Below are 26,796 nucleotides of genomic sequence, written 5' to 3' on the forward strand. Positions count from 1 at the left end.
ATCAGCCCCCTTGGGATGCAGGGTGCCTCAACAGACGTGCCATACTTTTTCTATCTTCTACAGGTTTTTATTTTTAATTGTATTGTTTTACCACTTGGGTGGTTGCTGCTCTGGGCTGCTTTCAGAGGAAAGGCAGGATAGAAAATAAAATAAATGGGTGGCTTTTTTGCAGTGGGGGGGGGAGAGAAAAAGAGGTGCAGGCACTCTTATCTTGACAAAAGTGCCAGCAAAGATTTTTTAAAAAGTGACACCACAAGAAAGTAATAATAATAGTAATATAATGACGTCTGCTAGCTTCCTTTTTATTTTGCACTGTCTAGATTTCTCCCATAGCGTTACATTTATTCTAGGTTTGCTGAATTGCTGCCTTTCAGAATTTACTGCTAGATTTTTAACTTGATTTCTCTGCAACACCTGAGGGTATTTTGATATTTGTCGTAAGCTGCTTTGGGCACCATGGTGTGGAGGTGGTATATAAATGAGCTTAGTGACTCAATCCATCACTGGTAAAAACAACCCTGTGTGTACATAGGGTGCAAAGGAGCATCCTTTGTGGAGACAGGCTAAGGGTGCTTGATGATGGTATAGCCAGTTAATCTTTTGGGTGACTAAATGTGATGAATCTTTCTGAGTCTGCATCTGTAGCAGTCATTTTTAGATTAAAAAAAAATTATTTATGTGCCTGCCCAAGTCTCTTTTGGGAAGAAGGGCAGGATATATATTTAAATATTGTTTTAATTACTACTACTACACTTTCCTACCCTAAAACTAAGTAGAAAAAAGAGGGGGTCACATCTACAGCACACATTTAAAGCACATTTAAAACACACTGCTTCCCCCAAAGAGCTCTGGGAAGTGTAATCATCCACTCACATAGCTACAATTTCCAGCACCCTTCACAAACAACAGTTCCCAGGTGAAGTTACAGGGAACCTGGCAGAGGGCCTTCCCGTTAGTGGCGCCCTCCCTGTGGAACACCCTCCCATCAGATGTCACACAGATAAACAATTATACATTTTTTTCTGAAGACATATGAATGCAGCCCTGTAATCTGGTAGTTTTTAATGTCTGATGTTTTATTGTGTTGCTTACATTTTGCTGGAAACTGCCCAGAGTGGCTGGAGCAACCCAGTCAGATGGGTGGCATATAAATAATAAAATTATTATTATTACCACTACCCTGCTAAATGCAATGTCAGAGTGGTTCAAGAAGACTGAAATCTCTCTCTCTCCCCCCCCCCCACCGCCATTTCATATTGAGCAATCTAAGACAGAGTGGGGTGTGTGGTTTATTTTATTATTGATTAACTGATTGGAAACTGCCTTTCTGCCAAGGCACCCGAGGTGGTTCACAGTTTAGACACCAGAAGAAACACACAATATGGAACGAAGACAGACCGGCAGAGTGCACTCATGTCAGCGGGTTGCTGGTGGTCTGTGTGCTCCCTGGCTTGGGCTCCCCTTGCTTCTTTCTGACCTCAAGGCATGCAAGTCTCCAGCAGCCCCCAGTGAAGGTAGAGGAGCAGCAGGAGGAACCATCATCACTCAGCAGTAGAGCCCCTGCTTTGCTTGCAGAAGGTCCCAGGTTTGATTCTTGGCATTGCCTGATGAATCAGGGGAGGCTTTTGAAGGCCACGTTATCTTCTGGGGCAACCTTGGGTGGTGGGATACTGGTGGTGGGCAGAGCAACAGAGCAGCCAGCATTCTCTGTGGCAGCACCTTCAGCGTAGAGCTTCCATCATATGCTGTAGACACGCCTCTATACCCTGGCCATTAATTTCAGCAAGTCTACTCCTGAGTTGGGCTAGCTCTGGATACAACCCCATGTTTTGGATCTGCTCATTCCCTGCCACCGCAAATTATTTTAACTGATTTTAATCTTGTTGCTATCCTGGGACCTTATGGACAAGGGTGGGTAAGAAATCCAGTAATTATTATCATCTTGTTATTAATAATAAAGCTGTAGATTCTCACCCTTTCCACAAACATATAAATATCTCCCCTTCTGAAACCTGTGTTTGTGTGTAATATTCATGTACAGTATAGTGATTCTATACAGTATAGTGATCCACAACCTTGATGGCAGAAAGTGAGGAGGAATTAAAGAACCTTTTAATGAGGGTGACAGAGGAGAGCGCAAAATATGATCTGAAGCTCAACATCAAAAAAGAAGAAGATCATGGCCACTGGGCCCATCACCTCCTGGCAAACAGAAGGGGAAGAAATGGAGGTAGTGAAAGATTTTACTTTCTTGGGCTCCATGATCACTGCAGATGGTGACAGCAGTCACGAAATTAAAAGACGCCTTCTTCTTGGGAGAAAAGCAATGACAAACCTAGACAGCATCTTAAAAAGCAGAGACATCACCTTGCCAACAAAGGTCTGTACAGTTAAAGCTATGGTTTTCCCAGTAGTGATGTGTGGAAGTGAGAGCTGGACCATAAAGAAGGCTGATCGCCGAAGAATTGATGCTTTTGAATTATGGTGCTGGAGGAGACTCTTGAGAGTCCCATGGACTGGAAGAAGATCAAACGTATCCATTCTTAAGGAAATCAGCCCTGAGTGCTCACTGGAAGGACAGATCGTGAAGCTGAGGCTCCAATACTTTGGCCACCTCATGAGAAGAGAAGACTCCCTGGAAAAGACCCTGATGTTGGGAAAGATGGAGGGCACAAGGAGAAAGGGAGAACAGATGACGGGATGGATGGACAGTGTTCTCGAAGCTACCAGCATGAGTTTGACCAAACGGCGGGAGGCAGTGGAAGACAGGAGTGCCTGGCGTGCTTTGGTCCAGGGGGTCACAAAGAGTCGGACACGACTAAACTACTAAACAACAACAAATAGTGATTCTGCTTAGGATGGCTTTGTTCTTTGCCTATTGAGTAGCTTCAGAATCCTTATCCTTTTTTTGCACTTGGCTTTCTCAAGTGGCAAACGCTCCTGGCTTGCCTTGCCAGCATCCACACAGCATGTATGTGCAGTGTAAGCCCATCACTTGCAGTTATCTGAAAAACTGGTTGCAGACACCTGTGCTGCTCCATGTTGATTTTGCCACATCTTCCATCATTCACATTGCTCCAATAACAAAACAAAAAAACCAAACGCTTTTAAACAGCACAATTCTCCTGGCAAGGTGGGGGTCTCTGGACTGTCCTGTTTATTGCTGATCAGAAAGCAGCAACAGCCCCTGCTCTCCCAGGTAAAAAAAATAAATGTGGAGGGCAGGAAACCAACTGCAGCCATGTGTTCCATACTCTTTGCTACTGGTTACTCACTCGGAGCTATGGAGTCTGTGATTGGCTGTCAGATAGGAATGGCCACTGTGGAAAGATGGTCTCCTCCAATGATGGGCGAGGGGTGGTATAAATCCAGGAGGGATGATTGCGCCTTTTCTTCTAGTCTCTTCCAGTGGATGCTCCTCAAATACTCTTCCTCATTTCCAAAAAGTCCTCTGGGTATCAGAAGGATGCAGGAGGGGGAGGGTGGGGGTGGGGGGAGGATGAAAAGACTGAAAATACTTTCCCCCCCTTCGGCTTAGAATGCCTGTAAGGAACATCATCTTTTCAGAAACTGACGGAGCGTGGCAGCCAGAGAGCCGAAAAGGAGACTCTAGTGCACAGTGGCAGATATCCTCAGCCCATCTCCTTTCAGATCAGGAACCAAAGAAGCCCACAGCAGGGGTTTCCCACAGAGACACTCATCTTTTGGTGGCTGGTGCAGAAATATTGGCGCAGGTGGAAAAGGCCAGGTACAATACGGAGAGAATGATAACCTGTGCTGAGACAAGGGGGGGGGGGGTTAGGGAGGAAGGGGAAAAAATGTTATACTAAAAGAGGGAGGAATGCAGTATGCAGTATGCAGTGCGGGTATGCAGTGCGGGAGAAGACTTGGGGTTGTCTGCTCAGATTGGCAGTTTTGTCTCCAGGGTTTTGTCTTCTCCATCCATTGCTACCTGAGACCCTTTTAAATTGGAGATGTCTGGCATGCTCAGCCACTGAACTATCGTTTCTTTCCCTTTCACCCCACTCTGTTTTCACTTGAACAGAATGCTTAATGGGTATAACAGCAGTGTGTGTGGGGGGGAACCCCCATCGTCAACTGACATTACAGACAAAGGAGCCATCGATTTGTGCATTTTAAATTAAACAGGTAAGTTAATGTGTAAGCCCTCCAAACGTCCAAATAGGCATCCACATGACATTGAAATATGGTATACAGTGGTACCTCGGGTTACATACGCTTCAGGTTACAGACGCTTCAGGTTACAGACTCCGCTAACCCAGAAATAGTGCTTCAAGTTAAGAACTTTGCTTCAGGATAAGAACAGAAATCGTGCTCTGGCGGCGCGGCGGCAGCAGGAGGCTCCATTAGCTAAAGTGGTGCTTCAGGTTAAGAACAGTTTCAGGTTAAGAACGGACCTCCGGAACGAATTAAGTACTTAACCCGAGGTACCACTGTAATGCTCAAATGTAGGCAGGACAAGAGGTTAGTTAATGAAAAGAGTGAATATTATTAGAAATATGAAGTTGGAGAACTGTTATACAGGTGATATAATGAAATTCAGATAGCGGGGATTCAAGGAAGTCAGTTATCAAAGTAATGAAATTATGGATGTGAAGTAATAATCCTCTTTTGAGTTTTTTCCCCCTTTTTATTGTATGTTTTGTAATTTTTTTTTCTGTGATAATTGTGAAAATCAATAAAAAAAATTGGGGGGGAAAATGTAGGCAGGACGGCGAGGTCCTCAGACAATCATAATACTGTGTAGGGTTGGAAGGGACACCTAGTGCGGGAATCACAGCTAGAGAAACGCTGACAGGTGGCCACCTGAACTCTGTTTGGAAACCTCCAGTGAAGAACTGGTTGTGGTTCTCTCCTCTGGAGCAGCAGAAAGCAAGCTTGCTCCAACTTCCATGTGACAGCCCTTTAGATATTTGAAGATGGTAGCAGACGGTCGATATTTATCCTACTAGGGGTTGCAAAATCCTTTTTATTGTGTGTGTGTGTGTGTTCTCCTGCCACTAATCCCCAAATTGTCAGGCATATAATTTATTATTGCATTAAAATGCAAACAGGACTTCCACACCCGGCTCAAAACAGCACCTGACACCAGGATCTCTCACCTGCTAGGCTGTTCTCAGACACCCGTCCCCTCCTCTGCCTCAGGGGAATCCTCTTCTGGTTCTGCTCGCGGTGCCAGCTGGGCAACAGGGGCACTTCCCAAAATGCCCCGGCGGAGAACGTATGGGCAAGAGGGACCAGATGGGATGTCAGCAAAACCTGTGGGGAGAAACAAGGCCAGATCTGCTAAAGTGGACACAGTAGTGGGGGTGTCCTTTCTGCTATGTTTTCAAGTTGAAAAGAATCTCCTTTCACTTGAAAGGTTTGCATGCAAACTATCGTATGCATCCCCCCTAAAATAGTACCATCCCATGCTCTTCAATTCACTTTCCTGTTAAACAAACATTTTATATACATTCTAACCGTATTTCTGACTGCATTTTTGTTCTGCTTCATTCATTACATCATAGTTGTGGCACCAGCTAGGCTTGGCTCCCAATGCAGTGGAACCGGTTGTGCTACCTTAAATCCGCCTCTGATTTAAAGCACTTATACTGTTTTAACAGCTACAGGCTCCCCCAAAGAATTATGGGAGCTGTTGCTTATTAAGGGTGCTGAGAGCTATTAGGAGACCACTAACTCCCCTCACGGGACGCGGGTGGTGCTGTGGGTTAAACCACAGAGCCTAGGACTTGCCGATCAGAAGATCGGCAGTTTGAATCCCCGTGACGGTGAGCTCCCGTTGCTTGGTCCCTGCTCCTGCCAACCTAGCAGTTCGAAAGCACGTCAAAGTGCAAGTAGATAAATAGGTACCGCTCCAGTGGGAAGATAAACGGTGTTTCCGTGTGCTGCTCTGGTTTGCCAGAAGCAGTTTGGTCATCCTGGCCACATGACCCGAAAGCTGCCTGTGGACAAACCCCAGCTCCCTCGGCCAATAAAGCGAGATGAGCGCCGCAACCCCAGAGTCAGTCATGACTGGATCCAATGGTCAGGGGTCCCCTTTACCCTTTTTAACTCCCCTCACAAAGCTGCCATTCTCAGAGTGGTGTAACAATCCATCTCTCTTCACTGGGAACTCTCAGAATTCTGGCTCTGTGAGGGGAATAGAGAGGCCTCCTAAAAAAGCTCTCAGCACTTTTAGCAAACTACAGTTCCCATGATTCTTTGCAGGGAGACATGGCTGTTTAAAGTGGCATCATAGTGCTTTAAATGTGGTGTAATTGGGCCAGTCTGCTACAAAATGCCTCCTCCAACCCTCCTCAAAGGGCCAATGGCAGCTCAGAACAGGACTTTGGGTCAGATGCCCAGGGCCTCACTGAGCAGATAAACAAGGGGGCCCCTCCGAGAGTAGCCAGGCTTGCTGCTAACCATATATTTCTAAATTATGTGTCACTGAAAAAAGCAGTCTGAAATAAATTTTTAGGATGGCACAATATTTTGTGAAATTATTTGCTGTATCTATTCAGGCTCCGAGTATATCCTCCATAGTTTTAAATAATGGATATTATACTTCTTCAGCAATGACTGGTTGAGGGATGCAACCTCTCAAAGAGATTAATCACAAATGACCTTTTTCTAGAACAAAAAATCCATTTGCTTTATATAAAATTAGATCCATTTCACAAGAAACAAACTTAAAAACCCTGAAGATCTAATGATGTACTGCAATAGTTATAAAGCAGATCATGTTTAAAGTTATATATATATATCCATCAAAAAGGGGTTTCCACCGTAAGCCCATTAAGTCCAGACTCTAAACTCACCTCATGGCACCATTGATGGCCTTGTGGTGCTTCCTTTTTCTCTTCCCCTCCCCAGTTCCCCACATACCTTTCATGACCACCTCAGGGAGCCCGTAGGGTTCATACTGAGTGTCATCAAAGGCCACAGAGACACGTTCCCTGCGCCGATGGCCACACTCTGGTCCCTCAGTTTGGGTCTGGACATTTCGTCGGCTCCCCTGAGAGAAGGGCTCTCTCTTCGGGGAAGCTTCAGGAACTGCAAGACACAGAGACCTTGCATTAGGGTACATATACACCAGATATTTAAAGCACCCTACCCAACCGTCCTGGGAGTTGTAGTTTGCCCCTCACAGTTACAGTTCCCAGCACCCTTAGCAAACTGGGGTTATTGGGGCAGCTGTGTGTTCTAAATGTAAGGTGTGCTTGCAACCTAAGGACAGTGCAATGACAAAAGAAGAGATGTCCGGTTTCCTCCATGACTTTCCTGTGCTAAAAGGAAAAACATTGCCATTTCAAAAAAAAAAAAAAAAGGGAAATATTTGGCTCCATGTTCCTCCAAGGAATCCTGGGAAATGTAGTTTGTTATGGGTGCTGAGAGCTGAGAACCCTAGTCCCCTCACAGAGCCACGATTCCCAGAGTTCCCTGGGAACACTCTGAGAACTGTAGCTCTGAAGGGAATAGTCTCTAAGCACCCTTAACAACAGGATTTTTTTTGGGGGGGGGGGCAAGCCATGGCTGTTTAAAGTGATATCATTGCGCTTTAAATGTATGCTGCTGATGATTTCCCAGTGCACAAAACAAGGTACAGTGGTACCTCGGGTTACAGACACTTCAGGTTACAGACTCCGCTAACCCAGAAATATTACCTCGGGTTAAGAACTTTGCTTCAGGATGAGAACAGAAATCATGCAGTGGCGGCGCTGCAGCAGCAGCAGGAGGCCCCATTAGCTAAAGTGGTGCTTGAGGTTAAGAACAGTTTCAGGTTAAGAACGGACCTCCAGAACAAATTAAGTTCTTAACCTAAGGTACCACTGTATTCCTCTTCTCTTCCTCCCCGTTTGGATTCTCTCCCCCTATATTCTATGCCCTTACCATCTGCCGTCTCGGCTGCTTCTCTGCCGTTTCCCGAGCCAACCAGTTCAAAGGGGCCAGTGGTGTCCTCCTCTCCTCTTTTCTGATGCCAGGCCTCCCAGGTAGCCAGCTCCTTGCGCAGGACCAGGTTTTCCTGCTGAAGCTGGGCAAGAGAGGCCTCCAGCTGCAGACAGAGAGAGTCACCCATGAAAACAGACACCGCTAAGAGCTCGCCCACACTTCCGCTTGCCCCCTGCTTGATTTGCACTTTCTAGGTGTGGGTCGGAGCCATTTTCCTCTTGCCCTGATCCTTTCCCAGGGGAAACCCAAGCTTTTGTGCTAAATTGGAGCAAACATCAATCCAGAGAAAACCAGAACTGCAGCTCACTCTGATTGAGAGCCTAAGAGTGATTTTCCCCAGGGGAAAGCAGTACAAGTTGGATAGCCTGAGGACTAATCTCAAAAGGCTGCTTACGAGAGATCAGCCCAGACACCTGGCAAAAGGAATTTTCTGCTTAGCACCCCCTTCCCCCCAATATATATATATAGTCATCACTCTCTCTTTCTTGAAATAGTGTAAGCCTTGGAGCTGGCTTTTTTTCCTTCTCCCTCCGAATTCCTTTTACTTTTGTGCAGTGTCTTTTATACTGCAAACCACAGGCAGGTACCGATAGCATCAATGACCTTTGTAAGCTGGTCCAGGGGTCTTTTGTTTTGGCGGAAGCGTGGGACAAAGGTGCTTTCAACAATTAAAATCCATAAAAGATGTCCTTGTGGTTCGTTGGAAGTTGAAACTGCCTCACATGTACTATTACGTTGTCGTCTTTATGAGGATATACGTTTGACTTTTATTGCACCTGTTTTGCAAAAGTCCAGGAAAGAATTGGAATACCATAGTTTAAAACTACTGTTAGAGGACAAGAATCCCAAGACTACATTAAATGTAGCTAAATTCTGTGCGTCTGCAATCAACCGCAGGAAGCAAGTGGTATCCCATAATGTTCAAACCCCTAAATGTTAATTACTGGGGACACACTAACAATTAATTTTAATTTTTATATTTAGAGCCTTGTTATATTCATATTGTCCCTTGTATTTCTGATATTTTTATGATCTGTGATATTGTGTGTGTGATGCTGGTCTGTGACCGTATTAATAAATTCATTCGTTCATTCATTCATTCATTCATTCATTCATTCAAGATTCCTAGCACACCTTGAGGAGAATAAACATACTTGTTCCTGGACTCCCGGCTGCACCTGCTTCTCTTCGGGCAGACCAGCATCCGCAATGCTCAACATGCTTCCTTGCAGCTGGGCCGACACCAGAGGGACCTCCGAGGTCTCGCTGCCTCCGCGCACCTCCAAGGTATTTGAGGGGCTTTCTGCATGGTGCCCCTCCGCCTCCCTCTGCCCCAGCAGAGCCCGCAGTCTCTGGCCCTCGGCGTCCGCCATTTCCAAGGCTTTCTTGGTCTCCTCCAGCTCCTGGCGGAGGCTCCTCATCAGCTGCTCCTTCTCCTCGGCGTCCGCCAGCAGCTCCTCCACGTGGCGGCTCTGGGTCTCCATGGCTCGCGCCAACCGCTCCGTCTGCCTCCCCAGCGTGGCCTGCAGGACCTGGAGTTTTTCCTGGGCCAAGATGGCTTGGGCTTCGGCTTGGGCCTTGCCGGAGGCCAAGTCCAGGAGGTTCTCCTGCAAACCTTCCATGTTCACCTCCGGGTCAGGGGTACTGCCTCCTTGGCCCTCTGCCTCAGTTTCCCCGTGGGCCTGCCGTGTGGCTGGCGCATCTTCTCCTGGTTCAGACGTCTCTACGTCCGAGGTCAGCTCCTTCCCCAGCTCTGCCGCAGCCTCGGGTTCAACCGCTCCTCCATCCTCCTCAACCTCTTCTACCACAACCTCTTCTGCCACAGAGACTTCCCCGCCAGCCGCCATCACTGAGGCCTGTCCTTTGCTCCTGGGGGCCTGGCAATCCCCATGGATCTCTGGGGAGTCCTTTGTCTTTTGCCAGGCTGCCGCTCCCACCAGTGGGCCCAACTGCCTCTCCTGGGCCCAGGCCCGGTTTTTCTCTTGCTGCCAGCAAGCCTCAAGGAGGGTTTTGCGTTGGCTCTCCGAGGCATCCAGGCGCCGCCGCAACGTCAAAACCTCGGTTCTGAGGGCCTGTAGTTCCTCCCGGCCCCGCTCCGTACTCTGGGCCCGGGAGCTCGGTGAGGGAAAGCCTGAGGAAAGAGGTGGCAGAGAAGAGAAGGCCTGAGAACAGTGATATGTTGTAGTTAAAAGATATAAAATCACAATTTGCACTGTGGTGGTTATTCAGGTCTTACATTTTAAGTGCACACTTCCAAAGCATCATGGGAATCGTAGTTTGCCTCTGTATGGAGCTATGGTTCCCAGCACCCATAACAAACTACAGTTCTCAGGGTTTGGGGAGGGGGAGCTGCGTGCTTCAAATGTGCTTTGAAAGAAGCCCCAATTAAAACAAAAATTGAACTGCACACGGCAGATTGCTAGTGCTGGTGGGTGTGTGGAGAGAAAAAGCAGCAAGCAAAATTTCAGCGGGTCTACTCTGAGGTAACGGTCATATGTAGCAGAATCTGATTCAGGTGTGCCTAAATCAGGAGTCAGGATCTGGAGGCAAAAATATTATGTTCTACCATTCTGTGTATAAATCTTGCTTGCAATGCTCCCTTGTATTAAAAAATATATATTATGGGTTGGGGAGGAATTCAACGTAGTGCTAAGGAGATCACTCTGTCAGCAAAAGCATTTCGGCTTGCCTGGTGGAAGGATCTGCCCTCTCCCCCCCCCCCCACCATTCGGGGGGGTCTCCCAGCCCCCAAAGACTTGGGGGACAGGGGGGCAGAGGAGGGAACCAATGGGGGGAGCCCCACGGCACTAGCGGAAGCCCTTGTGCAAGCTTTCACTAGTGGGACGCATTCATTGAATCCAGCCCCAATAATTTCTTTTAAAGAAACATATAATTTAAAAAATACTCCATTCTCCAATTCTTTACACCTGGACAACAGGGGAAAAAATGATTTAATTAGAGTTCCTGGAAGTTCAGATGCAAGCTTCTGAATATGAATGCACAACATTTCAATTACATATTTTTTATTACTAGGTATTACACTTATAAATAGCCACACAGACACGGCACTCACCTCTGACACTATCCATCAAAAGAAAAAAATATTTCTGTTCCTCCCCACTCAAGCGGAGTTCAAACACAGTTAGTGGGGGAACCAGTTCACCGCTTTGTCATCCATTAACTACGGTAAGTAGCCTTAACTCATCCAAATTTAGGATTGAGGTTACAGCCCTAGTTTAAAGGGCTACTGCTCCTTTAGAACTAGTACATAAAATCTGGAGCAGGAGTGTGGTGCAGTGGTTAGGGTGCTGGAATAGGACCTGGGAGGCCAGGGTTCAAATCCCGCCACCCAGTAATGAAAGCTCACTGGGTCATCTTGGGGGGGGGGGCTGTCACAGTCTCTCAGTCTAGCCTAACTCACAGAGTTGTTGTGAAGATGAAATGGGGAGTGAGAAGAACCATGAACTTTTGAGCTCTTAGGAGAAAAAACTGGAGTATCACTATAACCAGGAATGAACACATGAAAGAAAAGCACAGCTAACAGAGTTTTAAAGAAAATTAAAAATCTTCTTGGTTTATTAACCTGCAAACTTGTTCCCTTGGTAGCAAGGGATTACCCTACAACTGAAAAATGCCATAATACAGTAAGCAAAATAGGGTGGAATCCAAATAAGTTCTGCTTGTAGTAAATTTTATTTAAATGAATGGGCGCCTAAATTAGCCATGTCTATTAATTTCAACAGTCTCCTCTGAGTATGACACTGGATAAAACCCATACACCTACATGAAAGCTACATATCATACAAAATATAATTATTCCATATATATCATAAAGGTATGCAATATATGAAATACTATACATAACATACAAAATATAATTACAATATGCAAACACATTTCTATAGAACCATGACCAGGGATAAATATAACAAGGACTGAAGGCTTGCGATTCTTGCAAAGACAAAAACAAATGCAGACTGCTCTTTATATTGCTGCCATCTAACACAAACACACACAAAAACATGTGCAGAGTCTCACCTTTCAATTTGGTGTGAGCTCCCCTTTTCTCAACTGGCTGCTCCAAGCGGGAGGAGCTTATGCTACGACGGCTGCCACTAGAGGGCATCTTTTCTGTCCCAAGCAGGCCCTGTTTTGAAAGTTGGTGTTAAGAGCAGAGAGGTCAGGGGCGCAAGGCAGAATGCCAGTTTCCCCACCCATGTCAGTCCAACAGCTGCCTCAATACCCCCACTGCAAAAGAGAGAGTTGGCAAAAGAAAGGAGTCTGGGTTGTTGTTTTCTTGGAGATTATTATTCTGGTCTTCCTATTTTTTTCTGGTCGTGGCCTTTTCCTTCGTTGCAAATATCGTGGCAGGAGAGCTGAGTTAAAACAACTCAAAGAGGGGCAGATGAAGTTGATGGACTATATGGAACTGGCGGAAATGACTGGCAGAATCCGAGACTAGGGAGAAGAGTCGGTGGAGGAAGATTGGAAAAAATTTAAAGATTATTTACAGAAATACTGTAAAATTAAGGAGCTTTAGAAAAAAGGTGGAATAAAGTTATATGGCTTTGGCAGAAATGTTAGAAGGAACTAGGTATAGATAGATGGTTAATGCATTAAAAGGAAAAAAAAGCTAGGTTACAATATGTTAAAATTAACTATAAGACAGAAAATAGATGAAGATGGAAAGGACTTGCTGAAATAGTTAATTGAAGTGGAATACAAAAAGGGAGGCATTGAGGAAGTCAATGAAACAAGTGTATGAAAGTTAAGATCGAAAAGATTGGAAGTGTTTTTAATTGTTTTTGTTTTGTTTTGCTAATTTAATGTTTTATGTAGTGTTTTTGTTTTTGTTTCTGTTTTTCTATGTTTAACTTTTCTTTTTTCTTTTTGTAATTTCCAAAATTTTAATAAATATTATTTTAAAAAAAAACAAAACTCAAAGAGTACTTTAATTTTATGGTAAAATGCCATTCCAATAAAACCTGCAGAGTGTTGTTCCATGCTTACATCAGATACATGTAACACCCTAGTGGTCCCGGGCCCTAAGGAAGTTAGATTAGCCTCAACCAGAGCCAGGGCCTTTTCAACTCTGGCTCCGGCCTGGTGGAACGCTCTGCCTCAAGAGACCAGGGCCCTGCAGGATCTGATTTCTTTCCGCAGGGCCTGTAAGACAGAGTTGTTCCGCCTGGCCTTTGGCTTGGAGCCAATTTGATTCCCTACCTCTCTTTCTTTTTTTCTTTCCTTCTCCTCCTGCGTTGAGGCTACATTTTATTTTAATGTTGTATTTTAATTTTGTTTTTAAGTTGTAATCATTCAACTTGTTTTTATTATTGCTTGTATGCCGCTCTGAGCCCGGCCAAGGCTGGGGAGGGCGGGGTATAAATAAATTTATTATTATTATTATTATTATTATTATTATTATTATTAGTTAAGGAAAAAAATTAGTGCGGACACTGTCAAATCACTGAACCATTTAATACATTGCTAAGCGGGTGGCGCTGTGGGTTAAACCACAGAGCCTAGGGCTTGCTGATCAGAAGGTTGGCAGTTCGAATCCCTGTGACGGGGTGATCTTCCGTTGCTCGGTCCCTGCTCCTGCCAACCTAGCAGTTCGAAAGCACGTCAAAGTGCAAGTAGATAAATAGGTACCGCTCCGGCGGGAAGGTAAATGGCATTTCCGTGTGCTGCTCTGGTTCGCCAGAAGTGGCTTAGTCATGCTGACCATATGACCTGGAAACTGTACACCGGCTCCCTCGGCCAAAAAAGCGAGATGAGCGCCGCGACCCCAGAGTTGGCCATGACTGGACATAATGGTCAGGGGTCCCTTTACCTTTTTAAGGCTTCAGCTATTCATGATTCTCTATAAGGAAGCACAAGTGTCTGCAGGTCTGACATTAACCCCATTCTCTTTACCTAACTCCAACTCTCAATGGCCTCAATTGTCGGTGCAAAGGCTCCTGGGATTGCACCATTTCTGCCATTTCCGCACTCTTTTAGGGCCGCTCTTGCCCCTTTCTGTGCCACTTCCAGGTTTGCAGCGATGTGCCCATGCGCGGTTGCCTGTGCCTTGAATGCATGTAAATGAGGAGTGGCCCGTACATTTTTTAAAAATTCAAAAACATGGAGAAGCGGCAGTTCAGTGGCAGAACACCTGCTCTGCATGCAGAAGGTTCCTGCTTCAATCGCAGTTTAAAGAAGTCTTAAAGGGAATTCTCTCAGCCAGAGGACCTTAGACAGCCACGGCCAGGAACTTAAAAAGAGAGACAAGAGTGTGAAACCGCCGAGTCATAACTTATCCAGGAGCCCATCTAGAACAGTGTCCTGGTCACACAGTGGCCCGTCAGATGCCTATGGAAAACCTCCCTTCTTGTGGTTTCCAGCAACTGGTATTCAGAAGCCCTGCTGGCTCCAGCTGTAGAGGCAGAGCAGTATCCTGCTACAAGTCTCCATTAACTTAGTGACATTTCAGTGATGGCGTCATCATCAATCACAGCTGAGTCCCAGTGCTCTTTTTGCACCCATGGATTCTTTGTACTGCAGTTCTGCCTGAGCTCCCTGTTTGAAAGCAGCCCATAGCACATGCGTATGGTTTACATTATGTACTGTATTATATTATATTGTTATGAGTTTGGGGGAGGAGGGAAAAGGCTCTGTGCAATACCTTTTTAACCCCTGGATCCAGCAAGCGTTAAAACATAAGCCAGGTTAGCTGCCTGTGTTGAGTAGGGCTGCCATACATCTGGATTTTCAAAGGCAGAATTGACGTCCAGGGGGAATTTCCAAAATGTGGTGCTGGATCTTAGACAAGTCAATCGAAAAATCGTGGGCTTGTTTTTTTGTTTTTGTTTTTTGTTTTTGTAAAAGTGCTCCACAACTTTCAGGGTGTCCTGGTCTTTACTTTTTGAAATATGGCACCCCTAGTGTTGAGGCAATAGCCTGGGAGATGGGCCATTAAGGAAAACAAAGGAAAGTGGTTAATTATAAGAAGGACGAAGCCAGAATTAGAGTTTAGTCGCAGTGATGTCACCTGGAAGTAAAGCAGCAAGCCGGAGTGAGTTTGAGAGCTGTGATTGATTTCTGCTTGAATCCAAGGCTGCAGCTATGAGAGAAGCAAGACCCTATTGGAGTGTAAATGCTGTAAAACCCTCCACTGTAGGCTCGGATTGTATATATATGGAAATAAACCATATATCATAAGGACACCACGGTCTCCGCTGTGCCTCATTTCCAAAAGGAAACACGAATGCCTGGTAAGTGCCTCAAACTCCTGAAATGCTCAGAGATTGGGGGGGGGGGGGCGTGCAACAATATGTTAGGAAGATTAGCCCACCTTTTGCTGGTGCCTGCTTTGGCGCAGGTCTCCCACATCCACCGACGGCCGCCTCCCTCTGCTTTCCAGGGGGCTGCTCTGGAACAGAAGAAAAAGAAAGGAACTCCAATCCATTAGAGGGAGGCAATAAATGTCAACCGTTGCGCCGCTACTTGAAACGTCCTCACCTGAGCAATAGCCCAGTGGCCATTGGAAGAGAAGGATGCTGAAATAAATGGGCCGTTGGCCTGAACCAGCAGCCAGACTCTTATGTTATTAAGAGGGGATAGCACCCTATGTGTTATTGTATTATGGGCTATGCTACAGCCATGAGGGGAAAGGCAGTGTCTAGGCCCCAAATCTACACATCTATCTATCCACCCTGTTGCCAGGCGGTTGAAGAATTATCACAGTTCAAGGGCACAGCACAGGACCATTTTGAGGAGAGCGAGGAGCAAGGCTGGTGAGGGGTGTCCTCTGGGAGGGGGCCTGGGTTGTGGAAAGCCATGAGGACCGCATAGGGAGGCCTGGAGGTCCCACACTCCCTAGCCAGCCAAAGAGGCAGGAATTGTGAAGCCCTGCTGGTTCCCCTGGTGTTGCAGCCAACGGAGAGCCTGGTTTGGACCGCTCTGCAGTCAGCATCTTGCATAAAAGTGCCTGTCGTCGTCCCCTGCCCCGCCCCCTGCAACCTCCAGCACTGCCAAGACTCCCTTGACCTGTTCCCGAGAAGAAGCTTGTAAAAAGGCACTCGGCTGATGAGCCGCAGCCTTGTAAAACTCTCCACCGGCAGATTGGGGGCCGGCTGGGAGGGTGGGTGATGGGAAACATTGGCTACTACCTTCAGTAGCGTTTCCTGTGAAGAAACACAGGCAATAATTAATGGTGCTAATAATTGCGCCCGGCCAACCGACGAGGACACGGGGCCTCGTAAAACATGTCAGGCGGTGCATGAGGAAGGGGGGGGGTGGGAAATACCCAACCAGCAAAGTTGCTTCGTCATGGTTTTGCGCAGAGCTGAGGCCAGGATTTAGGGCGTGGTTGTGGATCCCCTTTCTCTCTCTCACCAACAGTAGCTGGTGCCCATTTGAACCGGTAGGGCAGAAGGCAGGGAGCCCACCAGTAGGTGGCGCCAGAGCCAATGGCAGGCAGAGCCAACTAAAGCTAGTTTGGTCCCCCATCCACCTTCCTGCTGAGTTCTACAAGGGGCAATGCTGAGACCAAGGAGGAGGACTCTGGCAGGCAGGGCCACCACCTGGACTGGCTGTAAGAAAGAAGGCAGGCAGGTGGGGGCTGCTTGAGGGCAGGCCGAGGTTGGTGAGGTTGTTCCCCATTGCCCTGATGAACTTCATGATGCGGGTTGGTTTATCTTTTTACAAGGCAGGGGAAGCCTCATTTAAAAGAGAGTGGGGTGGTTTGGGGATCATTTCCATCCTTTCCTTTTGCAAATTCATAATTACAGTTCTCCCGTGCTACCCCAGCCAGGGGCAATAGATGCACCCTATCTGCGGCGGTTTGGGGGGGGGGGGGGAGCTAACACTTTGCAGGCAAGCCTCTTTCTGGAAAGCAGGTGATGGAGCTCAAAGCCCCTCCACCAAGCTGGAAGCCTGTGCTGGGCCCAGGGGTTAACCCAAGCAATGCGGTCCAGGTCCGGTCCCGAATCCAAAGAGTCTGCTAGGAGTCAGTCCGACAGGGCCAAGGCAGGACACAAGGCGCAGGTTCTAGCAAGCAGCAACGTTGCTCCCGCAACCTGGGGCGGGGTCCAACAGCCTTTTATCTTTGTCGGGGTAACGGCTGGTCCTGATCCCCCGGTGACTCACCTCCCTGTCTCGCCCGAAGGCGAGCACTCCTCCTGCGAGTACTCAGGTCTCTCCTTCTCTCAGGCCTTAGTCTCTGCAGCTCGGGAGATGTCGGTGGGTTACTAGACCCAGGGGCCGCCTCAGCCTCTCCTGACCCAACCGGTAGTGGAGCAGCTGTAAGTGATGGCCCAGCTGAAGGCAACAAGGTAATCCCCGCATCTGGAGGCAGGACAGGCTCAGGCCCCTGACTCAGCCCAGCTGGTGCTTGTTCCAGGGGAACCTGTGCAGACTGGGGCTCTTCAGAACCAGACCCCAGTCTTGGTCCAGATGCCGCCTGAGGTAAAGGATCCAGTGCGGACTGAGACTCCTCTGGTTCCGAGTCCGAGCCCGAGTCCCAGGCCATCACAAAGCCTGGACTCCTAGCTGTCACAGGACAGGCAGGTAGGGGCACAGGAGCTGTTTAGGAATTGAAGAGTCAAAGTAGGGAGGGCAAGGCCTGGATTCAAATCAGCCCAGATTCCCACTCAACCATGACAGCTCTTGGATGCGGCTGCTAGAGCAAGGATTGCAATCACTCTTCCTCTATTTGGAATATTAATAGCCCTCCTCACAGGGTTGCTTGTGGAGACAAATGAGGCCATTACGGTGAGGCACATGCCCCCCGCACAGTTAAAAAGCGAAATTAACAGTGCCCCTCGGAGAGGACAAGAGGATGCCTTATCGCTTTTGGAACCATGCAGGTTTAATGTCTTTATGTACCCCTCCCACAAAAAGCTTGGCCTAATAATAGTATTTCTTAAAAGGAGCCATGCAGATGTGTGCATAAATTTGGTTGGGATTAGATACTTATAAGGACGTGGGTGGCCCTGTGGGTTAAACCACAGAGCCTAGGACTTGCTGATCAGAAGGTCGGCGGTTCGAATCCCCGCGACAGGCTGAGCTCCCATTGCTTGGTCCCTGCTCCTGACAACCTAGCAGTTTGAAAGCACGTCAAAGTGCAAGTAGATAAACAGGTACTGCTCCGGCGGGAAGGGAAACGGCATTTCCGTGTGCTGCTCTGGTTCACCAGAAGCGGCTTAGTCATGCTGGCCACATGACCCGGAAGCTGTACGCCAGCTCCCTTGGCCAATAAAACAAGATGAGCGCCACAACCCCAGTCAGCCACGACTGGACCTAATGGTCAGGGGTCCCTTTACCTTTACCTAGATACTTATAGGCTGCAATCACCCACCTCCTGCCCTTTCTCCCACTGCTGCCCTCTCTGTGTGGATGTGGCAAATTTGGCCTTCCAGTTTGTTCCACAATATGGCCCACCAGGGTATCACCAAAATGTATGAGTTTGCTGCCAGCCTGGTTTTGCAAGAGGTTTGGTCAACCGGGCGACAGTAGCATAGACCCCTCAACACCAGCCTCAACACCAGAGGTTTGGTCAAGCAGGCCACCATGGCATATAGACAAAGGCTGGCACTAGAGCTCTGTGCTCAGCCTTAAGTCAACCTTAAGTTGGAAGGGACCCTGATGGTCATCTAGTCCAACCCCCTGCAGTGCAGAAAGCTTTTGCCCAACGTGGGGCTGGAACCGGTGATCCTGAAATTTAGAGTCTCATGCCTACTCACCTCCATCTGGCCGCCTCGCTGCTTCTTCCACTGAGCCAGCTCAGCTCGGATCAACTCCAGCTGCCCCTGCAAATTCCACAGTTCCCTTTCCTTTTCTTGCATCCGGGTTTCTGCTTTGCCAAGAGCGAATCTCAACTCTGAATGGCAGAGGAGGGGAAAGGAAAAGCCGCTCAGGCAGCGGTGGGGAACCATTTCCACCCCGAGGGCCACATTCCCTTCCGAGGGCCACGTGGTGGGCGGGGCCAGAGTCTAAAGTGGGTGGAGCAATGATGCAAATGCTGCGTTTGCATGGTAAGCCTCACACATTCCCAGCAAGGCCAGGGAGAATTGTGGTCCAGGGAGAGTTCTGAGGGCCGGGCGGAATTCTGAGGGCCGCATGGTTTTAAAAAACCTACAGACCACGTTCCGATACCTTGATTTTCTTTCTCGAGCCTCTCTCCCATGGATGCCAGTTCCGATGCCATCGCCTGGGCCCCTTCGCCATTCTCTGTGGGGATGGGGCTCCCGGGTGGGGCACTGGGACAAGCCGCTTCTTGCTGCCAGGAGGCGGTGGGGCCTCCGACGGCAGGACTGCTGTCCTGAATCTGCTGGAAAGTGGGAAAGGAGTAAGAGAAAGTCTCATGGTCCAAGACCAGCTTTAAAAGGAGACTCTGCCAATCTGATGCCTTTCAGGTGTCCTAGACTACAAGTCCCATTGGATTCAAGCAGCGCAGGCTAATGGGATCTGGATTCCTAAAGCCTGGAGGGCACCAGCTGTTCCAGAGCCACATTAAAGCAATACTCACACTTGCTCCGGCTGCAAGGGTCCTGCTAAGCTCTGCTTTGGCCTCGATGCCACCTAGAGAACAGAGAGAGAACTGGTTGCCCGGGGAACCAATTTGGGCCTGCAGATTGAATAAAGCCTACCTGTGGTAGTAGGTTACCGTATTTTTCGCTCTATAAGACGCCCCAGACCATAAGACACACCTAGTTTTTGGAGGAGAAAAACAAGAAAAAAAAATATTCTGAATCCCAGAAGCCAGAGCAGCAAGAGGGATTGCTGCACAGCGAAAGCAGCGATCCCTCTTGCTGTTCTGGCTTCTGGGATAGCTGCGCAGCCTGCATTCACTCCATAAGACACACACACATTTCCCCTTACTTTTTAGGAGGGAAAAAGTGAGTCTTATAGAGCAAAAAACACGATATATAGACACGAGCAAAACCATTCTGCTGTGGGCTACCGCCCCATCTCCAAGCCACCAGAGTTTTGATTTTCCTCCTCCCTCCGTGTCCCTTTTCCCTTGTGTGTCGTGTTTTGTCTTGTTTTCAGATTGTAAGCCTGTGGGCAGGGACGGCCCTTGTGGGAGCCTTTTTGGATGAAGGGGGGGGTACAAATGCCCTAAATAAATCTAAATCCCTCAACTGACAACCCCTCCTTTTCCCTCACCCCCCCCCCCGCCACGAAGTCACAGACGCTGCCTTGACTCTTTCCCGTGACTCTTCAGCCGCTAATTCCACCTCCATCTGGCAAAGCCTCTAATCCCCGGACGTAGGAAGAGGCGCCTCTGGCTTGCTGGCTTGGCCTAAGAGGACCCTGTGCCCTTTCCTCGTCTTCCGGTTTCTTACCTTCGGCCCACGGCGTGGAGGAACCCCAGCGGGGGGGCAGGAGGGCCAAGTGGGACTGTGACTGCAGCTTGTCCAGTTCGATTTGGCACCTGGGGGGAAGCAGAGGGAAAGAAACAGGAGAAAGGAGATCCTCCACAGTCATAGGCAGTGTACCTGCGTGTACCAGTCTGCAGCGAGATCCTGTACCTGGGGGACTTTTTACTCCAGCCAATGGAATGGACCAACTTTTAAAAAAAAAAAATGTTTCATGGGGTGTTCCAAATAAAGAACTGATCCAGGAAAATAGAATTTAAGAAGTTCGAATCTGTTGACCTAACGTATTTTGTTTAGGGGCATTATATGACCCCAAAATACATTGGAATTTGGCTCGGGATAGCAAAGCATCCTCTCAAAAACTCAGACCCTCCAAGTACTGTATCTCTATTTTCAGGGACGGTCCCAGATTTACAAAAGCCATCCCGGTTTCTGATTTGATCCCAGAATGTCCTGCTTTTCCTTAGGACGTCCCTATTTTCCTCAGAGAAATGTTGGAGGTTACAGAGTTATCTGACCCCCAAGCCATCTGAAGGCAGCCCTGGATAGGGAAGTTTTTAAATGTTTAATTGTGTTTTTATATATGTCGAAAACCACTCAGAGAGGCTGGGGCAATCCAATCAGATGGGTGGGGTATAAACAGTAACAACATAATCATCATCATCATCATTATTATTATTATTATTATTATTATTGAATAAAGGTAAAGGTAAAGGTACCCCTGCCCGTACGGGCCAGTCTTGACAGACTCTAGGGTTGTGCACTCATCTCACTCTAGAGGCCGGGAGCCAGTGCTGTCCGCAGACACTTCCGGGTCACATGGCCAGCGTGACAAGCTGCATCTGGCGAGCCAGCGCAGCACACGGAACGCCGTTTACCTTCCCGCTGGTAAGCGGTCCCTATTTATCTACTTGCACCCGGGGGTGCTTTCGAACTGCTAGGTTGGCAGGCGCTGGGTCTAAGCGATGGGAGCGCACCCCGCCGCGGGGATTCGAACCACCGACCTTTCGATCGGCAAGTCCTAGGCGCTGAGGCTTTTACCCACAGCGCCACCCGCGTCCCTATTATTGAATAGGATGTCACTATTTTCATCGGAGAAATCTTGGAGGGTATAAACTCTCCATCAGGCTTTATGTTTTGTCCTTGACAAAGAAGTCACCTGGAGTGGCTAGGGCAACTGAATCAGATGGGTGGGGTATGAATGAATGAATGAATGAATGAATGAATGAATGAATGGAGGTTTTGTGGTATTCACCAGCTTGGAGGGTTTTAAAAGAGAATTGCTATCACTGGGTACTAGCCGCAATGGCTATGCCACTGTTGGGAGACGTATACCTCCGATTCTCAGTTGCTGGGAATCACAGGTGCGGAAGGTTGCTGTTTGTGGGTTTCCTGGGGGTGTCTAGTTGGCCACTGTTGAGAACAGCATGTTGGGCTACATGTTCTCTATTTTTACCCCACCCACCCTGATCCATAATTCAAGAGGTTAATATTGTCCTACCTTACAGGGTTGTTGTAAGACTTACTGAGCGAATGTAGACAGAGCATTTTGCATGCTCCAAATGCCAGCTTTTATTAGCAAATGAAGCTCAGAGATTTTGCTACCTGCACAGATTTATGGAAATCAAACTAATCTGCATATATCTGCTGGCTGTGCTATAATTTCTCCTGCTGCTGTAAGCACAAGGCAGAGCAAACGCCTGTCTAGGACACTGAAGCCCTGTCCTTTGACCCATGGAAATCCAGCATAGCTCCTTCCTCTAACTTCTGCGATTTCATCAAGCATTGTGCCCCCCCCCTTCATGGCCTTCAGGTCTAGAAACTTGTCTTGCAATTTTAAAAGTTGTTCCTAGGATCCCTGCACCTGGCTACTGAATTCTGCTTCCACCTGACAAGCCTGAAAACCTGTGGGGCACAGACTGCTGCTTTCGTCTCTGTCCTTGTGACGCCAATCCCACCGACCCCACAAATCCCAGCTACGTTTCCTGCACTGTACCTACGCAGCTCTTCTTCCAGTTCCGCTTGGCGTCGGGTCGCCTGAGCAAGCTGAGCCTCCAGGCAGCTCAGCTGGGCTTCTTTGGCTTGCAGCTCCTGCGCCAACCGCTGACGGCCACGCTCCACTTGCTCACAGGCCTCGGCCAGACTCCGGTTCTCCTGAGAGAGAAGGGCCCACGAGGCCCGTTCGTCTTCGTGCTGCAAAGAACAGCGAGAGATGAGCCGCATTAAAACAGAACCAAAAAAACACAGTGTGGTTTGTGTCCGTGGAATCATAGAACTGTAGAGCTGGAAGGGACCCAAGGGACATCTAGTCCAGCCCCCGCCAATGGAGGAATCACAGCTCCAATCCAGCCCTGCTCAGAGGAGACCTGTCAAAATGAATGAAAATGCATCACCCAATTTCAGTTCAGTGAAAACTCTGTTGGATGCAAACCAATCAGGGATGTGGCCCTCCAGGGCTCTCGATCTGGCCCTCAGGAATCTTTCCGGGCCACATACCCATCCTTTGCACACACACAGAGCTCGTTTTTGCCTGCCTGGAATGTGCCCTTGAACTCTGATCATGCCTCTTGCTTCTCTGGATGGAGCACAGAAAGGTGCGTAGGGTTGTATGTAATATTTGCATTCCTTGCTCCACCCACTTTTCTCGAGGGCCCCACCCACAATTAGCATGCGGCCCTCAGAAGGTTGGCCAGAAGGGAATGTGGACCTCGGACCGAAAAAGGTCCCCCACTCCTGCTGCACATCCTGCAGCTATACTGTACTGTAGTGATATTCCTTGCTCCAAAATGTGATTCCGCTGGGTGCATTCTGAACACCCCTCACTAAAAAATGAAGTTTCATGACCCATATAAAGATATTGCATTGTTTCCCCTGGTTTATTGCACTTCCAGTGCTTTTCCCCAGCTTGCAGTCTGGTTTTTTTATTTGCCAAGAAAGCACACAGATTATAGACATATTCCTGAATTTTTCTCCAGTATCACAAGAGCTAGAAGCTTGCTTTTTGATAAATTTCAAAAACTTAAAAGAGTCATGCCCTCCTTTTTTTGCTGACTGCAAATCTCCAGTCAGCCATGGATCTGCGAATTGGCCTGGGCTTAATCCTCTACCCCTGAGCTATGGCGCAATAACCACACTGGCCAACCTTGCAGGGTCCGTGCAAGGACTCTTGAGATAGTACATGCACCATAAACTGAACGTATGGGAACAGCAATACATAAGCACTATGCAGAATAAGAGCCAAGACGGCATATTGGTTAATGCAGCTGTCAGCAACTGGTGCCCTCCACAGGTTGTTGGAGTACAACTCCCATCAGTTCTGGCTGGGGCTGATGGGAGTTGTAGTCCAACAACTTCTAGAAGGCACCAAGTCGGCAAAGGCTGGGTTAATGGTATAAGTTTCACGTTTGGTTCAAATATCAGCTCACTCATAGCTCACAGGAGATTAGAAGCAAATTATTTCTTAGCCTCAGCACCCCAGCAGTCTTGAAGGTGGCTTGTTCAGTTGCTGGCTATTGATAAGTAACCTCCCAAGTGCTCTTTGTTCTTAGGGCGTTTTGTCTTTAAATGGAACAGAGGACCATCCACTTTAAAGTAGGACACATGGTCACCCTGGGCTAGGAACTCCATGCAGCATGTCTGCAGTGAACGGGGAGGGGAATAATGTTTTTCTACCTTACAGGGTTGTTGTAAAGATAGCTCTGAAGCACACCCAAAAAGCACTGTGTAAGTTCCATGGCCCAGGTGCTCGAACAAATAAACTGCGTACATTTGAAAGTTTTCAGGGATGGGGAATTCCCCCCCTCCCCCAGATTGAGGGCCACAAAAACCCCAACTACCTTACACACACACTTTCCTCTGTCTTCCAGCCAGACAAGCGAGAGGCATTGTCAGACTTAAAGTCACATGCCAGCCGGGGGGGGGGGGGGAAGGAGGACAAATGAGGGGGTGGAGCTGCCTGATTCCTGAGAGCCAGAGAAAGATGCCTGGAGGCCACATTTGACCTGCAGGCGTAAGGTTCCCCACCTCTAGATTAATGCAAAGTGTTGGTGCTGATCTTTAAAGCCCTAAACAGCCTCGGTCCTGTATACTTGAAGGAGCGTCTCCACCCCCATCACTCAGGCCCAGCGCCAAGGGCCTTCTGGGAACCAGGCAGAGGGCCTTCTCGGTAGTGGCACCTGCCCCGTGGAATGCCCTTCCATCAGAAGTCAAGGAAATAAACAACTACACAACTTTCTGAAGACATTTGAAGACAGCCCTGTACAGTGGTACCTTGGTTTACGAACTTAATCTGTTCCGGAAGTCCGTTCTTAAACCAAAGCATTCTTAAACCAATGTGTGCTTTCCCATAGCAGCGGGGGACTCAATTTACAGATGGAACACACTCAACAGGAAGCGGAACATGTTCTACTTCCAAGGCAAAGTTCACAAACCAAAACACCTACTTCCGGGTTTGCAGCATTCCTAATCCAAGTTGTTCATAAACTAAGCTGTTCTTAAACCAAGGTACCACTGTATCCGGAAGTTTTTAATGTCTGGTGTTTTGTTGTATTCTTTTATACTCTGATGGAAGCCACCCAGGGTGGCTGGGGCAATCCAGTCAGACAGGCGGGGTACAAGTAATAAATTTGGAGAGTATAAATACCCTCCAAAATTTTCCGGTGATAATTAGGATGTCCTATTCCATAATAATAATAATTCTACCTCACTCATCTGAGTGGGTTGCCTCAGCCCCTCTGGGCAGCTTCCAACATATATAAAAACATAATAAAACACTGAACGTTAAAAAACTTCCCTATACTTCAGCCTTCAGATGTCTTTTAAAGGTTGTATAGTTACTTATCTCCTTGGCTCGGGGGTCGTATAACTCCACACCGTCCAACATTTCTCCAATGAGAATTGGGACATCCTAAGGGAAAGCGGGACATTCTGGGATCAAATCAGAAACAGGGACGATTGTCCCTGGAGAATAGGGACACTTGGAGGGTCTGCATTATTGTTATTATAACAAATGGAGCCCCAAACCGGAACCACAGAAACCCCTTGCATGGCGGATGTGCCCAGAGGATGGGAGACTCTTGCCTGGTACGAGCTCCCTGCCCCACGGCCCCTGCAATTACCTTCTGCCTCTGTTTGTGCATCATGGCCTCGAGGGTGTCCAGCTGCACCTGTTTCTGCTGCCGCTCCTTCTGCAGGCGCTCCAGCCGCTGCTCCACCTCGGCGATGGCCCGCAAGGCCCGGGACGGCAGCCCCACCTTCCATTCCTCGCCTGGCCAGCTCATGGTACTCTCTAGAGGTGCTCCTGTCCGGGCCCGGCTCATGAAAGGCTTCCGTTTCTCCCCCCAACCAGGTCTCTCTCTGGCCTCCCAAGGACAGATTGGTGGGATTAAAAAGCCAGCCAGGGCTTACAGCGGCGTCATGCAGAGGAGCTGCCAGGATACTTTCCTGTGCAGCCGGCCGGGCAGGAGCAGGTCAGCCTATGCCCAAGGCTGGAGGACATGGCAAAGACCCCCTAGTTTCAAAAAGCAGCAGCCAAATCTCAGGGCTTCCACTAAACTCTAATCGCCACCTACTCTGGGGAAAGGAGTTTAAACTGGTTTCAGGGTGGGGGAATTAAGAGCACACAGTCGGGCGATTTTAATTTTCCCGCTGGGCCAGACCTTTGCCTTCCCCGCCATTCTAAAAATGTAATCCTCCTGATTTTTCCAGCTTGCCCTGCTTAACATTCTCATGCAATCTCCTCCCTTCTAGGAGCGTGCAAAAATGAGGAAGATCAAGATGGGCATCAAATGTTCTTTTAAAAACACAGAGAGAGAGAGAGGGGACTCAGCAGAGGGGCATTAAACCTCCACTCAAAAAAATAAAAAAGAGGCCCTCAACTGTCTCTTGTGTAAAGAATTAGGGCTACTAAACTCCCCCTCCTGCTTCAACAGGCTTCATTCATGAGCTCCAAGCCCCGCCTCCTGCACATTAGGGGTGGAGTTTCAATCCCTACAGAGGCCAACTACCAACTACCAACTGAGCTATCCCAGAAGCAAGAGTTTAAGCAGCCCATACATTGATGCTTTTGAATTATGGTGCTGGAGGAGACTCTTGAGAGTCCCATGGACTGCAAGAAGATTAAACCTCTCCATTCTGAAGGAAATCAGCCCTGAGTGCTCACTGGAAGGACAGATCCTGAAGCTGAGGCTCCAATACTTTGGCCACCTCATGAGAAGAGAAGACTCCCTGGAAAAGACCCTGATGTTGGGAAAGATGGAGGGCACAAGGAGAAGGGGACAACAGAGGACGAAATGGTTGGACAGTGTTCTTGAAGCTACCAGCATGAGTCTGACCAAACTGCGGGAGGCAGTGGAAGACAGGAGTGCCTGGCGTGCTCTGGTCCAGGGGGTCACGAAGAGTCGGACACGACTAAATGACTAAACAACAACACATCACTTTACAGGGGCTTTCCCTCTGTTTGATTCAGGTGTGGATTGCA

At 48.2% G+C, this 26,796-nt stretch overlaps 1 protein-coding gene across 3 annotated transcripts; it reads right to left on the minus strand.

The window, feature by feature from the left end:
• Window positions 1-1,055: 1,055 nt before the first annotated feature.
• On the minus strand, window positions 1,056-26,311 carry LOC307205525 (uncharacterized protein). Of its 3 annotated transcripts, none has more exons than XM_079957996.1 (13): window positions 25,436-26,311; window positions 22,315-22,511; window positions 20,286-20,374; window positions 19,466-19,518; window positions 19,093-19,264; window positions 18,681-18,817; window positions 15,290-15,367; window positions 11,995-12,103; window positions 9,111-10,087; window positions 7,897-8,059; window positions 6,892-7,059; window positions 5,124-5,280; window positions 1,056-3,772 (listed from the first exon to the last, which is right to left on the minus strand). In XM_079957996.1, the coding sequence occupies exons 1-12, from the start codon at window positions 25,634-25,636 to the stop codon at window positions 5,138-5,140; spliced, it is 2,487 nt and encodes an 828-aa protein (XP_079814122.1). In that variant the 5' UTR covers window positions 25,637-26,311; the 3' UTR covers window positions 1,056-3,772; window positions 5,124-5,137. The 3 variants fall into 3 exon arrangements, with proteins under 3 accessions (XP_079814122.1, XP_079814120.1, XP_079814121.1); XM_079957994.1 differs by having other exon boundaries at window positions 19,093-19,267; XM_079957995.1 differs by having other exon boundaries at window positions 1,056-3,777; window positions 19,093-19,267.
• Between the last annotated feature and the right edge of the window lie 485 nt (window positions 26,312-26,796).

This window comes from Podarcis cretensis (genome assembly GCF_951804945.1).
Source record: "Podarcis cretensis genome assembly, chromosome: 16".
Taxonomy (NCBI): Eukaryota; Metazoa; Chordata; class Lepidosauria; order Squamata; family Lacertidae; genus Podarcis; species Podarcis cretensis.